At 55.1% G+C, this 17,043-nt stretch overlaps 1 protein-coding gene across 1 annotated transcript; it reads left to right on the top strand.

Moving 5' to 3' along the window:
* Positions 1 to 2,937: 2,937 nt before the first annotated feature.
* Positions 2,938 to 16,059, top strand: Drc11l (dynein regulatory complex subunit 11 like). The gene is made up of 19 exons (XM_026379823.1): positions 2,938 to 2,948; positions 3,600 to 3,927; positions 4,740 to 4,859; positions 5,119 to 5,304; positions 7,632 to 7,703; positions 9,063 to 9,268; positions 9,824 to 9,908; positions 10,303 to 10,441; positions 10,585 to 10,656; positions 11,001 to 11,107; positions 11,919 to 12,002; positions 12,092 to 12,147; positions 12,783 to 12,865; positions 12,986 to 13,093; positions 13,690 to 13,889; positions 14,325 to 14,411; positions 14,640 to 14,817; positions 15,219 to 15,457; positions 15,958 to 16,059. Exons 1-19 carry the CDS (start codon positions 2,938 to 2,940, stop codon positions 16,057 to 16,059), a joined length of 2,463 nt encoding a protein of 820 aa, XP_026235608.1.
* Positions 16,060 to 17,043: the final 984 nt, after the last annotated feature.

A 17,043-nucleotide genomic window follows, 5' to 3' on the forward strand; every position in this document is an offset into this window, starting at 1 on the left:
GTGACCTGTTCCTGTGCACTGTGGTGACTTGAAAAGGGGGTGTGTGGAGCCAGAGTGTTGTCTGGGGCAAGGGTAAACTTGTTCTTTGACACTACCACAGATGGAATCCTAACACTTCTTAAAATCTGCTTTCTAAATGTATTCCTGGAGCACCAGGTGATAGTGATTTGTAAGCCTAAGACCTGCTTTCATTGGTGGAGAGCAGGAGCAGGGCTGGGACAAAGGTCCTGGGTTTATGCTGCTGTTTCCAGCTGTGAGCCTGAAATTCCTCGGTATGTTACTTCCAGGCTGTGGTTTTATGAATCTGTCTTACATCGACTCTCGTCGTTCCCTGTATGTGGCAGCCACTGTGCTGGGCAAGGGGCTAGGCTTACATGTTCAACATACAGAACTGAAGGTCAGACTAGCTTCTAAATAATCAGCTGAGATTAGTTGAAGTTTTTATTTCCCCTAACATTTTCTTCCCCCTCAATTTCAGAACAAATCAATGGATGTTTTTGAGATTCCTAACTTTTCTTCTCCACTTGTAGTTCTTTATTTCTGTGATTGGACCCAGGAGTTGTCTGCCCACGAAGCTACATCTCCAGCCCCCCCCCTTTTTTTTTAAGATGGGTCTTGCTAAGTTGCCAAAGCTGGCCTCTAACTTGCAGCCTTTCTGCCTTAGACCCCAGGTTGCTGGTATTACAAGCATGCCCCATTGCACCCAACTTCCAATTTTACTTTGAAACCTGCAGTGGCACCTGTTTGGGAGGCTGGGGCAGGAGGATTACAAGTTCAAGGCCAGTCTCAGCAACTTAATGAGACCCTGTCTCTAAATAAACACACAAAAAGTGCCCCTAGTTTCAATCCCGGGTATCCAAAAAAAAAAAAAAAAAAAAGTGCTGTAGCCACCCCTGGCCTTCCCACTTACCATCTGACCACGTGCTTTCCCTCTCATTCTGCCTCTGCCCTTTTCCATGGGCATAAGACCTACACATTCCGCTCCAAACTTGGAGGGGTTGGAGTGAAGGGGTGGGACTTAGACTGATCTAGAATCCTTCTTTATGTTCCCTTGGTGATCGGATCACCTCAGGTTGTTGCCTTCAGCTTCATTGCCCTGAAAGGTGCTACCTTGTCCTGGTGGCTGACAGCTGGCTGTGGCCCCACATGCCCCACAGGTTTTTTTCCTCACAACTCAAGCCTCCCAAGAAGATTCCCCAAGCTGAGGACTGAGGATCCACATTCGGGTCCCAGGACTCGAAAGGGACAGCCCCAGGAGATCATGGCCCTGAACTCACTGTTCCCACTCCACCACTTGCTTCACACCTTGCTACAGAAGTGTGCATCATGGACCAACAGCCTCCACGTCACCTTGGCACTTGTTGGGAGCTCAGGCTCTTGAGCCCCACAGCTCTGAAATGGAATCTACATGTTAACAAGATTCTCTAGTAACAAGTTTGAGAACTCCTCCCGCTGCCCCCTGCTCCCCACTTTCTTTGGCCCTGCTCCTCATTTATTCATAAGCCTCTACTTAACCCTGGGCAAAAGAATGGCTCCCCCTGAGCAGAGGGGCTGCTGCTGGCGGAATGCTTTGAGCTTCCAGAGAAGCCGTCCTGAGCCTGGAGCTCATGGCAATGGGGAACGTCCACGGGTAGCTGCGAATGAGCCCCAACATCGAGTTGCTGTTTGGGTCAGCTTCTTTACCACTGTGGCCAAAACAATTAGAGGAGAAAAAGTTTATTTGGGGGCTCACAGTTTCAGTCCATAGCTGGCCAGGTCCATTCCTCATGGCTGGAGGTGAGGCAGAACAACATGGCAGAAGTATAAGGCAGAGGACAGCTGCTCAGGACACGGCAACAGGAAGGAGAGAGAGAGAGAGAAAGTGCTCACCACTGAAAATATGTACACTTCAAAGGCGCACTTCCAAGGGCCGCCTCCTCCGGCCACACCATACCTCCCTATAGTCACCACCCAGTTAAACCCTCTCAGGGAATTAATTTACTGATTAAGGCTCATAGCCCAATAATTCCACCTCTAAATTTTCTTGTTTAAACTTTATAAACATCACTCCTTCTGGAACCCCAAGTTCATAGTCCTCCAACACTCACAGCTTGGTCCCCCACATCCCCTGCCCCCGCCTAGCACAGAATTCCACATGGGCCACGTGAACCTTCTTAACTCAGCCAACCCCAGGGAGGGAGGCATGGTTGTGCTGTCACACAGAGGAAAGTGGGGACTTCAGGGCCTCTGAGCCCCAGTCCAGGGCCCTCTTCCCCACCCATTACACAGGCTTCTAGGACAGTCATATACAAGGGTAAAGGCAGGGGCCACTGGTGGAGCATGTGTTTAGCGTGCACATGACCCTGGGTTTGATTCCCAACACCAAAAGAGTAAAGTCAGGTTGCCTGGAGTGGAGACTGAGGAGCTGGACCTGGTGGCATGCCCCAGTGGTCCCTGCAATTAGGGAGGCTGAGGCAGGAGAACGGTCTGAGCCTAGCAGTTTGAGGACAGCCTGGGCAACATAGTGAAACTCCATCCCCAAAGTAAAATCTTTTAAAAGAATAGGAGGCTGAAGGAAGTTAAAGAAAAGAAACTTTCCCGAGTGAGGAGTCCATTTGCCCTTAGGATAGATACTTACCCAGAGGCTTACAGCTTACAGGTGACTTCAGGTAGAGACTTATTGATTCTCACCAGAAAAGTGGCCACAGTCGTCCCCCACACTGCCCTATCCTTTCTGCAGCCTCTGCCCCTGCCCACTTCAGCACGGCCATTTCAGGGATGTCCGCCTAGGGAGACAGCCAATCCTGCACTCCCAATCCCTCCCCTCAGCCTTAGAACATTGGCACAACAATGGGTCAGAACTCTTAACACTAGGCCGTTCTGCCCCCGACTTTAGGGAAACCACAGAGGTTCTTTGAGTTCCACGGCCAGCTCAAAACAGTGTGAGGAGTGGGTACTATGTCTGAGGGGTGAGTGAGGGAAGAAGGAGGCTGGCAGGGTGGGGAGAGCAAGGGGCAGAGCACCCTGCTGGCTGTGAGAGGCAGGGCAGGGAGGGCTCTGGTGCTGGCCAGCCCTGCGTGGGCCCTGGCCGTTTGCATGGCTCCCTGGCTGCTTCTGCCAGTGGACAGCTTTTGGTCTTCAGACTTCCCTTGGACTATTCCTTCCAGCACCAGGTTCTGGCCTGGAAAAGGGACTCTTCTCTACCCTCATCTCTCTCCCTTACCCCCCACCCATCATCCCAGATCACTGCTGCATGGATTGGCTGGGCCCTCATCTGGAGGTATCCATACTCCCTAAACTCCAAATGCCCTTTCCTTTTCCTTACAGGAACCCCACCACAGGCTGCCTCCTCCCCCAACTCCTACAGCTACACCCACACTTCTCTCCTTGTTATCCATTGGAGACCTAGAGCCCCCCAAACCCATGCCTCTTTAAGCCAAGCGGGTGCCTACTTACTCCTACCAGACAATTACTTCTCTGAAGTCCACTTTGGTACCTTAAGGAATATCACTCCTTCTGGAACCCCAAGTTCACATCCCTCCCAAACTCACAGCTTGGGTCCCCGCATCCCCTGCCCACTCTCCATGGTTCAGAGCACAGCATGTCCTACTTCTCTGCAGAACTTACCAGCGCCTCTGGGAGGCCTCCCATGTGACCCTTCAGGAGCTGCTGGACCAAGAGCAGCCCCTGCTGGAAGCTGTGCCCAACCGGGACCGGCAGTCCTTCCAGTATAGACTCTCAGTGTTCTACCTGTACTACCTGGGGCTGCTGCGCCGTTTCGACACCATCTATGACCAGATGGTTCAGCCACAGAAGCGCCGGTTGCTGCGGCGGCTGCTGGATGGCGTGGCAGGTCGTGTGCTGGAGATCAAGGATGAGCTGGTTCGTGTTGACCTATGTGAGACCCACTGCCTGGACCGCGTGCTACAGGATCTCAAGCTGACCCCAGTGCGTGCACTGCCACCTCAGGCTAGGTGGGAGGTGGGGGCTGGCCTTGACATACCACTGGTGTTGAGACATCTGCAAAGACAGGAGAGCCAGGCAGATCAGAGGATGGGTTTGGCCTGAGGGGAAGAGCTTCAGGAACTGGGGATGCATGGAGAATAAGGCCCCAGCCACCAGTGCAGCTGGGAAGACCCATGAACTACAGGGGATAGGTGATAAGGTCCTCTAGAGCCTGGCTTCTCAAAATGTGGTCCATGGACATTGCCTAGGAGGTGGTTGGAAATGCAGAATGTCCACCAGCACCCAGAGCCACTAAATCTGCACCTGCCTCTTCACATTCCTCCCAGGTGATCTGAGCACATGGGAAAGTTCTAGAAGGGGTTTCCTAGAGCAGAAAGCTACTGCAGGGCCTCCAAGCCTACCCTAAGGTCAATATGAAACTTGCCTTAACCAACTACTGGCGTGGACATGAACAAAATGCAGATTCCCCAGGTCTTGCCATTCTGCTGTGGGAGTCTGGGGAGGACATAGGAATCTGCACATTGTCTTTACAGTTGCTTTTGAGGCACAGTCAGGTTTGGGACCACTGCCACCTATTGTGATCCTCCAGAATTCAACTCTATCCAGATAGGGACAGGGCAAGAAAGGGACAACCCTGGGGGGGGAATTCACCCACAACCTAGAAGTTTCCCACTCCAGCTCCAGGAGGGAGGCAAATACTGCAGAGAATGGCTAAGCTGCTGGAACGGCAACAGTTTGGCCCAATGGCCTGGACTTGTGATTCCTGACCCTCCTCCCCACATCTTGCCCCAAAGGCAGACTTGGAGGTTCCAATCCCCAAATACTTCCAGCTGGAGCAGTCTGCGGCCATGAAGGAGCGCAAGCTGATCCTGGCTGAGATCCTGTCCAGAATGGAGCCAGAGCACCCCACGGAGGCAAGTGGTGGAGACACCCTCCCAGACGCACCCCCACCCCCCTCCTGGAATAGAGGTCTTGCCTGGACTAGTCACAGCTCAGAGTTGCCTTGGCCTTCTCCTCCAAGGCTACTCTAGTGCTCCCTTATCTTCCCAAACCAGGGCAGGACTTGGGCACCCAGATGCCCCAGTGCCTCCTTTGGAGGCTGGTCTCTCGCTGCCACTCAGGATACAAGCTCTCCCTCATGTGCTCCTGCTCTTTTGCCCCTGCTCTGGCCAGACCTTCACAGGAATCAACCGGACTGACGCCATAATTCTAATACAAACTTCTGAGCGAGCCAGGCAAGGCCGCCTCAGAGCCACCTTCATGCGAGAGATCCAGAGAGAGGAGGAGCGGGATCGGAAGATTCGGGAGGAAGGGCATCCGAGGTTCACTCAGGACCAGAGTGCTGTCATTATACAGAAGGTAACCATGGGTACCCAGGAGGAGAGCCAGGGCAGTCATCTCCTCCAGGAAGCCTGCCAAGCTACTGGTTGATCACAAGAATGCAGCTGCCTGGATTCTCTTGCCCCACGGTTAGATCCTAAACCAGGGACCCTAATCAGACAGTAAGCATGTGTCTTGTTTGTTTATGATTTAGTCTACATCTCTATCCTACAAAGCATTTGGAGTGGGATGCCATTGGAGACCCAGAAACAGAAGGATCACTTTAATGACAATTAGGAGCTGGGCACAGTGGGGCACACCAGTAATTTCAGTGACTTGAGAGGCCAAGGCAGGAAAGGATTCCAAGTTCAAGGCTGGCCTGGGCATCTTAGTAAGACTCTGTCTCAAAATAAAAAATTAAAAATACTGGGAATATAGCTCATGGGTTGATCATCCCTGGGTTCAATACCCAGCACCAAAAAAAAAAAAAAAAGAGAGAGAGATCCATATAAAGTAGTAGAATTGATTAATGATCGTTCTAAGAAAGTTTTAAGAATAAATATTAAGGGCTGGGGATGTGGCTCAAGCAGTAGCGCGCTCACCTGGCATGCGTGCGGCCCGGGTTCGATCCTCAGCACCACATACCAACAAAAGATGTTGTGTCCGCCGAGAACTAAAAAATAAATATTAAAAATTCTCTCTCTCTTTCTCTCTCTCACTCTCTCTTTAAAAAAAAAAGAATAAATATTAAAATGTATCCTGCACCTCCTGGCAATTGAGGTTGGGGGAAATAGGAAAAATTCAAGATTGACAACTAATGTGACCTGAGCATCCTGAATCTCTGCGCCTCCTGGGGCCACCTTTATTTCAACATCAAAATAGCACAACCACACCCTAACCCCAGCTAGCTCAGAAGGCCCAGGCCGACCCCGAGTTTTCCCCAAGGTGGCCATGCCTCTCCTCTCTGGACAACCACTCCGCACCTCTCCAGGTCAGCCTTGGGTACCCCAAACTGTGGACCTGGCCTCTCCCACTATTCCCCAAAATGCTTTTAACACAGATGGACCAGAGACTGTAGGGGCCCGAGGGAAATTCCAGTGCAGGAAGGGACTGCTCTGTCCCTTCAGCCACTGCTCTTCTGAGGCCCTGCCTGGTGCCTGTGTCCCTGGGTGGAACCAAGTATTTATTCCAAGCTTCCTGCCAGCTTTTCCTTCCACAAACCCACGGAGACATGGGGCTGGGTCTTCTTTCGCCTTCAAATCAACCTCCTCGTCCATTTTCTCTCTCAAATCCCACCCAGGATGCAAGCTCTCCCTCATGCCCAGTGCCTCACAAATTTCTGTCTCCTAGCCTACTACTAGAAAGGAGAAACCCTTCTTATCAAAACTTAAAAGCAAACCAACAGCAAATGACCACTCTGTGAAGGCTTGTCTGCCCCCAGAGGGGACAGAGGTCTGTGTTACTTCCCAGTATGTGGAGCATCCCAACTGAGCCCTGGTGCGTTCAGGGCTGTACCAGTGTCTGGCTGTATGGAGAGGAGGGCCTTAATGCAGGGCTCAAGGGAGCACATCTTTTGAGAAGGAGAATGGTCCTCAGAGACTGACTCCTGCTCCCTGTGCCAGTCATTTAGTCCCTGTTGCCACACATCAGATGCACAGAAATATTGCATCCTGTTCTTGGTATTGTCTGGTGCACAAATAAAACAAAAAATATGTAAAGCATTCAATTACTGTGGGCTGTCCTGTGTTGGTCACAGGAGCAGGAGGACCAAGGCCAGAAAAGAAAGGCAGGAGCCAGACCCTGCTCATGAGGTGCTTATGAGAACAGAAGGCACAGACTGGGCGCTGGCCTGGCTTCCCTCTGCCTCTCACCCCACCTCCCATCCACTAGCACTCATCTGTCCTCAGTGGCCGGGCAACTGAGAAAAGGACTGGGCCAGTGCTGTACTTAGGCCTGGAAGAGGTCATGTTTTGTCCCTGGACAGGTTCCCTAGGGTAGAAACAATGGGATTAGCAGGGGAGCTCCCTTGGGCCCACAGCACTGGTGCCTGTGTCCCTGGGTGGAACCAAGTCTTTATTCCAACTGCTACGGGAATTCTAAGAAGGGACAGAGGGGAAGGCTCCCTGGAGGAGGTGGTGCCTGATCTTCACCCACCCCTCAAAAGAAGCCACAGATTAGGGTAAAGATGAGGAAGAGGAGGGGATGCCTTGGAAACCACACTATTCGGGGCTATTCCTGCGGAGGACACACCTCCCAGTACTGCCTCAGCCCCCAGCCTGACCTCCTCTGCCAAAGAGGCTGTTGCTCCTCCCAGGCCTGAGCCCTGTCCCTGAAACATGGGTTGTGCCTCCTGTCGCCACCCCTAGGTATGGAAAGGCTATCAGCAGAGGAAACGCACCCAGCAGGACCGGCTCGCAGAGATGGAGTTCATCGGCATGGTGAGCCAGGCTGGCCAGGGCAGTGGCCCCACTCTTGTCTCCATCCCCTGCCCCCTGCCTCGGCTCAGCCTCTTCAGCCCCAGGCCACCTGCCTGCCTTGCACTCAGGCTGGCAGGACATCCTGCAGAGAAAGAAGTATGAGACAGGAAAAGCGCCAAGCCTGTCTCCTCACAGCCCTCCCCCTTCCAGAACAACCTCAGTGGTGGAGGTAGTAGCTCAGAGCGTCCTGCACTTGGAATCTCTGCCCAGCTAGAAGGGGAGGCTGCCTGGGTGGACCCCGCACAGCGAGGAGGTTGTGCGGCCCCTGGGAGTACCATACAATGCTGCCTCAGCCCTGTCGCAGCTTTGGTGAACCAACAGGGGCCAAGTCAGGGAGGAGCACACCCCAAACCAGGGCATTCAGGCCACAAGCTCCCTACTGGCTCTAAGGAGGACTGGCTGGGTGGACTAGAAATGTGTGACTGTGGACCTCGCGGGGTGGGGGTGGCTGGCAAGGGGCAGACTCCCCGGGTGCACAGTGTGAGCGTGGATGCTGGGAAGGGTGGTGCAGTGCCTGTGTTTGGCCGGGAGCAGTCCCCAATCTGTCCTCTGCTCCCCAACAGCCCCCTCATTCAGCTAGTCTCTGCTGACCTCAGAAAGACAGGCCCTGCCAGGGCTGAGAGTCCACTCCGGAGAGCAGAGCGGCTGGCACTGGGGGCCAGAGGATAGGATGGGAGGGCTCCGCAGGGTGGAGCTTGCGGTGTCTTGGTGGGATGGGAGGCCACCGCAGGGCCGCTATGTGGGAGTGGAGGTCAGAGACCTGTTGGGGGCTGGAGAGCTGGACCCCCAGGAGGGAGAGCAGGCGGAAGGCGGCAGGGGTCTGCCTGGGTGGGGAGAGGGTTGGGGGGCACCTCACGGCAGTGGGTGAGGAATGAGCCTGGCCGCCCGGGCCCATCAACAGTGTGAGCTCAGCGTTTTCAGTAATTGTCTCTGCGCAGAGTGATATTTAAAATACATTTGGGAGCCAATGAGGCGGGAAAGTGGCTGTGAGAGCGGCTGCCAACCCGGCCGCCGGGCGGGGCGCACACGGGGGCTGGGGCGGCCCGGGGGGAGGGTGTGCTGGGGGACTGGGCAGGGGGGCAGCGGATGCATCCAGCAAACTCATTATCAGAGTAATTTACAGACGAATTTCGGCTCCAAACACAATTTCTCCTGATGCAGGCATACCCGCCGTTCCGCGTGGGTGTGTGCGCGTGCGTGCGGGTGCGGAGGGAGTCGGGGGCAGGTGTGTGCCTGAGGACCGAGCTCCATCCAGGCCAGAAGCTGGGTCCTCCCACGCCTGCTCCTGAGCCCCCGGGCCTTTCTCTCCCCTTCCCCCAGCTCCCCTCCACCAACCAGGCGGAGCGCTTTCGAATCATGTCCCGGGCCAAACTCAGGGAGGAAACGCGGAGGTTGCGCCAGGTGGAAAAGGAGGAGCAGTTTCAGCTGGCCATGGAGAAGACCCACCAGGCTCTCAGAGAGGTGGAAGGGCCTGACCTGAAGGAGAAAATGAAGGACCAAATCCGACAGTGGTTTATTGAGTGCCAGTCAGTGTCCACAGCCCCTGGTGACCCAGGCTTCAATCCTTCATTCTCTCTCCTCCCTTGGGTCCCTGGAGTGACTCCAGCCTCATCCTCCCCCCCCCCTTCCCTCCTGTAGCCCAGATTGGCCCTTTCTCCCTCTATCCCCGCCCCAGCATCCTGCTGTCACTCTCGGTTTAAACCTGGAGCCCCCAGTGAATAGAACCATCTCTACACCTGACTTCATTTCCCTGTGGGAAGAGAAAATGATAGGATAAGACAATTAAAAGCATCGTGAATGTCCGCAGAGCAGACCAGGCTTTCCAATATGGAACTATCCATTCCTTCCCTCTTTCGCCCATCTTCCTGGTCCTTTGTCCTTCTCTACCCTTCTCTCTATCCCTCCATCCATTCACCCATCCCTGTCTCTGTCCACCCATTCACCTATCCATCCATCTAGCCATTCACTCACCCACTCATCCAGCCGTTATGTCATCAGTTATGTCACCTGCCCATCTGTCCAAGTACCATCCATCTGTCCAACTTCCCATCGATCTCTCCAACCATCTTATGTCCATTCAGTGCCCTTACTGGTCGGTTCCCTGATTATCCAGAGGAGTCTCTAGGAGGATCCTACCTGATCTTTGCAGACAAGACTCCAGAGCAGGTACCCTGGAGGTGGGGACAGGAGGTTTTCTCTGGCAGGCAGAGCTTGAGGTTAAAAAAAGTAGAGAGTGGCAGTGGATTGGAGTGGGGTCAGCCACAATGGAGGCAAGTGTGGCCAGAGGAAAGAAGGGACTGCATGGGGTTGGAGAAGGCAGTCATGGCCTGGAGAGGAAACAGTCTGGTGAGAGCACTGCGGCTCCAGATCCCCAGGGCCCAGGTCTGAGCCCTCCCTCAGTGCCCTTTTCCTCCTGGACCCCACTGCAGTCTCTCCGTGTTCAGCCATCAACCGCAGCAGTTTCCCTGGGACTCTCAGGTTCACCCCAGTCTCAGACCATAGCTTCCTCACTCCTATAAAATCCCCTTGGTCTCCAAAATGCTTTTGTCGTTGGCTGCAGGTGAAACTAGAACTGGAGATTCAGACTCAGGAGAGCAAAAAGAAGGAGCAAGAGAAGAATAAGAAAAAGGAAACAGAACAGCCTACACCAGAGAAGAATAAGAAGAAAGAGAAGGAGAAAAAGGCCAGGGTGGTAAGATGTGTCCTCGAACACAGGGCAGGTGGGCACGGAGGAACCAAGTCTGGGAACTGGTGTCAGAAGGCTGGTGCCAGGAAGAATCAGGCCATTTGTGATGGGTGAAGGTGATGGGGTCGAGGTCAAGGCTCCTTCTATTCCAGGAAGCTGATAGGATGCTGAAAATGTTGCCATCCAAATTTATACCCATCATTGGTGCTGGACACAAGGAGTACAAAAGTGAGCAGCCAAAAGCTGACAAGCTCCAGCCTTGATCACGGGAAAGTGGGCATCTGCCATGTGTACATGAGGTGCCAGTGTGGGTGTGGCTGGGGCGGCTGCAGGATAACGGGAAGCCAGAAAGGGGTGGGCTGGTCCCTGGGTAGGGTTGTTATGGTTTGGATCTGAATCCTGTGGTCACTGGCCTTGGGGTCAAGGTCTGGGCAGAAGGAATGCCAAATGGCTAGGTGGGAACAGAGGGACCTGCAGGGGCCAGTGCATGCCTGTGTGCTGTGTGTGCATATACACTCGCCTGTGTATACTGGGACTCCTGCCTTCGCGCATCTCTCCATTTTCTGGGTCAGATCTGTGGCAGAACCGACCTGAGAGCAAACACCCAGACCAGAACTTTGACTCTGAGACCCTCCGGAAGGAAAAGAGGAAGGAAGTGGAGCTGGAGATCCGGATTCAGGTGCTGGTGCTGTACCCATGCTCCCCATGCGACTCCTCTTCCCTCCTTTCCTGTTTGCTAGCCTCCCCAGTGCCTCTGCGCCGTACCCCAGTGACCTGTTGAGCCTGCTTCCCTCCAGCTGCCATGACATCCCCACCTTCCTGAGGCCCTCTTGTCCCCATTCTTCCTGGGCTCCTGATGCAGTATGGAGTCAGCGAAAGGGTTCTGAGCTGGGGATGGACCAGGCCACCAATCACTGCTGACAACCTATGAACACTGTGCCCACCCACTAGGGCTTTGGGAGCATGGGGCACATCATCTTCAACCAGCCCAGAGCAAGATGGGTGGTGGCCCACATAGAAACCCAGCCCTATGGGGCTGGGGATGTGGCTCAAGCGGTAGTGCACTCGCCTGGCATGCGTGCGGCCCAGGTTGGATCCTCAGCACCACATACAAAGATGGTGTAGATGGTGTGTCTGCCGAGAACTAAAAAATAAATACTAAAAAAATTCTCTCTCTCTCTCTCTCTCTCTCTCTCTCTCTCTCTCTCTCTCCCCTCTCTCACTCTCTCTTTAAAAAAAAAAAAAGAAAGAAAGAAACCCAGCCCTAGGGGCCATGCAGCTGCTCCAGCCACAGACTTTGAGGGGTGGATCTCAGGCTTGAACTCCCCCTGGGGCCTTCCCCACACTGATGGCCCAGGAGAGTGAGGCTCCTGAGAGAGCAGGACATGGATAAGGACTTCCTCCCCTCTTGTGAGGCTCCCACTCCCCAGCCCCACCCCCAGTCCCTTTCCCACTCATCCTGCCTGCCACATTCCTGGCCATGTCCCCAGGTGGACGAGCTGATGCGTCAGGAGCTGAAGAACTTGCGTCTGGCTGTGGACAAGGAGGAGGAGAGACCCTTGAAAGCTTCAAAGGCAGTGGAGGGATAAGGACTGGTCAGGGGAGGGCATGTGGGGTGGGGAGGAAGGGAAGGACAATTGCCTATGTGCTTATTTCCAACCAGAAAAAGCCTGGTACTAAAATTGGGAAGAAGAAGGGAAAAGATCTGACCCAAGACAGGTAACAGACCCTGCTATGCTCTCCTTGCACTGTGGGTGGTGGAGAGAGCTGGGTCCAAGATGGCAGACTGACCACTGGTCCTGGTTCTGCTGCTCTGTGGCCTTGGGGAAGTCACTTCACTGCCCTGGACCCCTGACCTCAGTTCTTAACCTTTGATAACACAGAATAAGATGTCAGTGGAGATGATAATAATCATTGCTCTGCTTATTCTAAATCCTCACTCCAAACTTTGCCTCGATTAGCTCCATCCCCCACCGTGACATCCCCCCCATGCCCCAGTCTCTCTCTGGGGCACTGAGAGACACTTGGCAGCCATCCCTCCCAAGGGATTCAGGTCTTAAACTTAGTTTCAGGAACTGGACAGTCTTCGATGACTGGGTTTCAAATGGTGGAGCTTTGGGCCTGGGAGACTGATGGAGAAAGTTGTCACTGGGGCCATTGGCCCATCTCATGTTCCTCTGTGGGGGACCTTCTCCCAAGACAGTGGCTAGGGCTGCCGCTTCTCTCTAGCTGTCCAGGAGCACTGCTGATATCTCCCCCTCTCCCTCTCCTGGTGCCTACAGCACCCCACTTGTCCATTTCCCTTGGTCCTTGCTTGCCAATGTCCTTGGGGTCTCCATGCCATCTTCCTCTAGAACTGTGGACTCGCTGTATGAAGAGCTTGTCTTTTTTGGCCTTCTAAAGAAGAGTGTGGCAGTGGCGTTGAAAGACTATGTTGGTGAGCCCACCCCACACGCCTGCTCCCAGGGTGGCTCCTGCCCTGGTCCACAGCCTTGCCTTCCCAAGCCCTTCTTTCTCTTGGATGACCCATGGGAAACTGCTCACCCTGTCCCCTCAGGTGACTGCCTCTATCTTGGGTCTGCTCTGTGTTTGGCCAACAAGTTGCGCATGCCCTCTCTGTTTGACATAAGACAGAACATGGCCTTGTATGGCGTCCTTCGGCTAGGTGAGAGGCCTGGGGAGAGACGAGTCTGTGTTGGTGGGGTCAGGCGGGGTGGGGGCTGGGGTTCAGGGGAGGTGGCTGTGATGGCCATGTCCAGTTTGGGCGTCCCCTCCCTAGGTGCCACAGGTCCATGTTGGACTCCTGCCTTCCCCAGGCCCATCCTGGGCCACCCCAGCAGGGGTCCACATTGCTAGCTCCTTCCTCAATCCTAAGGATATTAGTCCCATTTCTAGAAGGCCAGTCTGCACACCAAATGAAAAACCAGGGAGAACCTTTCTAAAGCATTTTGTCACATATGTTTCAATTCCATCCCAACACGGTCCAGGGACGGAACCAGGCGGCATGGAGAACAGAAGGGCAGAGGGTGAAGGGTGTGGGCAGAGGGTGGAGGGCTCCCTCCTGACCCCAAAACAGCTTCCTGCCATGGAGATTCCTAAGCCACTCACTATTCTCCAGGCTGCAGGCCAGGAGGAGCTGCTCAGGTGTGGGGATGGTAGTACGGCCCTGGCTGGAACCCCGCCCTCCCAGCCCAGGCCCTCGCCTGGCATTAACAAGGTCTCCACCAGTCCACCATCTGCCTTGGCTCTCCTCCCCTCCAGGCTCCCCAGATGTCCACTCCATGGCTCCCCTCATCCGCTCCATCCTTCTGGTGGGCCCCTCGGGCATGGGGAAGAAGATGCTGGTGCAGGCTGTGTGCACAGAAACCGGTGCCAACCTGTTTGACCTGTCACCCAGCAACCTTCAGGGCAAATATCCTGGCAAGAGCGGGGCACAGTTGATGATTCACATGGTCTTCAAGGTCCGGAGCCCCTGAATTTTGTGTTTCTAGTTTTCAGACTTGGGGCCACAGAGCAGGGTGGCTTTATGCTTTGAGGGTTACCCATCTGCCTATTTGGGGGGGTTCAAAAACACCACTGAACTGGTGAGGTCTCCCTTCCAACCCCTGATAGGAGCTGGGGTTCCCCCTGAACTCCTGTGGTAAAGGGGGGAGGAGGCGGGAGGTGGCACAGGAAGACGAGGCCTCAGACGTAGCCCCTCAGACGTAGCCCCTGCCCCACCGTGGAGTTGTGGTGTGGATGGATGTGTGTGCAAAGCACTAGCAGGAAGGACGGGCAAAGCGTGGCGCACCAAGGTCAGTCCCTGCACAGAATCAGCCCTGATCCTGTTGCACAACCAGGTGGGCATGTGACCCTTCCCCAGGGAGTCTTTCGTGTGATTCCTATCCTCTGTCCAGGTGGCCCGGCTCCTACAGCCCTCTGTGATCTGGATTGGAGATGCTGAGAAGACTTTCTATAAGAAGATCCCCAAGGAAGAGAGGAAGGTGAGGAAGCACAGGCAAGAAGGGCTGTGAGGACAGGCCCTGCAGACCCCGCCACCACCACCTGGGCGGCCCCCTGCCCTCCTCGCGCCTCTTCTCCCTGTCTTGAAGCAGGAGGGACAGCCTCTCCCTGCCCCACTGACAGGAGGATAAGGGCATGTGCTCTGAGAACACTGGGCCCTGCAGGCCCAGCCACCCTGCCGACCCCACCCCCCTCTCTTCCCGGAGCAGATGGAACCAAAGCGAATAAAGAAGGACCTCACCAAGGCCTTGCGGCTGCTGAATCCCGGAGACCGCGTGATGCTCATAGGGACCACAGACCGGCCACAGCTGGCTGAGATAAAGGGGCTGTGCCGGATGTATGAGCGGATCCTCCTGGTGCCACGGCCGGATTATGCTTCTCGCTACGGTGAGGCCAGGGCCTAGGGAGATGGGCCAGAGAAGGAGTCCAGTTAACACTGCCCCTGCCAGGGTCCCCACACCTCTTCCCTTCACCCCATGGCCACTACGATCCCACCCTCAGCAGCCCCATGTCAGATCCAGAGGGCTGCTAAGCAAGCAGCTCCACATCCTGGTCCTGGCTTCAGCCCCAGGGACACAGGCACGTCCCTTCTGTTCTTGAGAGTCCCCATTTCCTGGTGTTCATCAGAGAGGACAGTCCCTACCACTCTGGGTCCCAGACCTTCCTGGGGAAGAGGCAGTGCTTTCCAGAGACGCAGCTCCTTCCAGACCCAGGTGGAGGCTGTGAGGCCTGGCTGGCCACCCTGATGCCCCTGCCCCTCACAGCCCGTCCCCTCCTACTGCCTGCAGTGCTCTGGAAGCACATGATAGAAGCCCGGGGAGCTCAGGTGACCCAGAGCCTGGACATCAGTGCCCTAGCCAAGGTGTCCGATGGCTATACGACCGGTCACATTTTCCAAGCCACCCACTCGGTGCTGAATGAACGGCGGCTCCTGCAACTGTCCAAGAGGCCCCTGGTGGCCTCAGAGTTCTTGGGCCATCTGGCGAAGCTAGATCCAGTGTACAGGGAGGAGGAAGAGTCCCTGAAGGTGAGGTGGCAGGCAGGGGCTGGGGGCCAGAAATGCCACCTAGAATCAGTCCTTCGCCGCACGCCTTGGGGTCCTCCCTTTGCTCCCCTAAATGCCAGAAGATGGTCAGGTTAAATGAACATGGACTTCAGCTGAGAGGGGAACAGAAGACCCCAGGGAGGACCAAGGGCTAGGTGTCTGTGGGCAGGACCCCCTCATCTGGTTTACTTGAGGGTGGCTACCTTGGTTGGTTCTGGCACCAGCTGCCACCTGCTTCTAGTACCCACCCCCCAAGGGCAGGCTGGTCTTGGCAAGAGGCCTGGAGGGAGAATGGCTACACTGTGAGCTGGAGTATTTGGTGGGGAGCATGGAAAGCCCTGGTTCTAACAATATTCCCAGACCCCAGAGGACAGGAGAAAAGGCTGTTGAGGAAACAGGACCCCTAAGAAGGGGAGGGGTGGGGACAGGAGAACCGAGGGTCAGGGCCAGTGGACTCACACCCTCCTCTCCTGCCAACCCAGGAGTGGTACTTCAAAACCCCACTGGGCAAGAAGAGTTTGAAATTTATGAAGGACCAGGAGGCCGAGGAGGCCAAGCTGGCAAAGGAGAAGAAAAGGAAGTGATAATTGAGGCCTGAGGAGGCCTGAGATGGGGGTGGGGACTGGGCAGTTCCCCGGGTGTGAAGGGACAGGGGTATAAATGCCAGGTGGCTGGGAATGAGCTCTCTTGTCTGTCCATCTCTGTGTCTTCCCTCCTCTGTCTGTCCTGCCCAAGGCCGGCCTCCTCCACCAGCCTCCTCTCCCAGCTCCCACTGAACCTGCTCCCTGGCTCCTTCCATCTCTCTGCTCTGGCTTCCGGATCCTGTTCGCAGCCTGCCCTGGGCCACCACCCCATGTCTTCATCTCTGTCATTTTTCTGTGCTGGCTCCCAGCTCTCTGGCTCCTTAATGTCCTTAAGGGACAAAAACTAGGAAGGAAACCGGGAAAGAGAGGGAGAAGGAAGATTCACAATAAGTAAGAAAAAGAAAGTAGTGGGCCGGGTGGGGAACTCTGGGGAGCCAGGACAGCCGTGTCCCTGAGGACCAGAAAGCCCCATCACTTCTCAATGTGGCAGATGTGTATGGGGGACCAGCACCTGGGGTGGGCAGCAGACTTCTGTTGCTGCCTGTGGGCTGAGCCCCGCCCCTGGGCAGATGCTGTCTTCCAGAGAGCCCTGGAGGAGTGCCTCACACTTGGGGCATCTCTGCTGCTTGTCACCACTGAGTTCCTTCCCTTGGATTTGGGAGTGGAACTTTCAGGACTCATGAGTGACTTTTGAGGAACAGGAGTAACAGGGGTCCCTGCCTCCGTCTGGGCCAGAGAACAGGCAGTGCAAGGCTGGCATGTAAAGCAGGTGGGTTCCAGCCCTGCCACCAGTTATCTGTGGGGCTTAGGCAAATGGCTCCTCTTCCCTGGGCTGTTCTGTGTCTTGGAGATGCCAGACTTCATGGATATCAACCCTGTTGTCACCCAGCCCTGGGGAACTGAAGCTCCACTCCCACCCCCTCCCCGGTTCCTCCCTAACTCCAGCTCCCAGCCTGGGAGTTCCATCTGGGCATTGTCAATGGG

The sequence above is a fragment of the Urocitellus parryii genome, chromosome 3 (assembly GCF_045843805.1).
Source record: "Urocitellus parryii isolate mUroPar1 chromosome 3, mUroPar1.hap1, whole genome shotgun sequence".
In the NCBI taxonomy this organism is placed as follows: Eukaryota; Metazoa; Chordata; class Mammalia; order Rodentia; family Sciuridae; genus Urocitellus; species Urocitellus parryii.

Coding starts and splice junctions, on each gene's coding strand:
- Drc11l (XM_026379823.1), top strand. Junction 9,909..10,302: donor CAGACAAGACTCCAGAGCAG/GTACCCTGGAGG, acceptor CGTTGGCTGCAG/GTGAAACTAGAACTGGAGAT. Junction 13,890..14,324: donor TGATTCACATGGTCTTCAAG/GTCCGGAGCCCC, acceptor TCCTCTGTCCAG/GTGGCCCGGCTCCTACAGCC.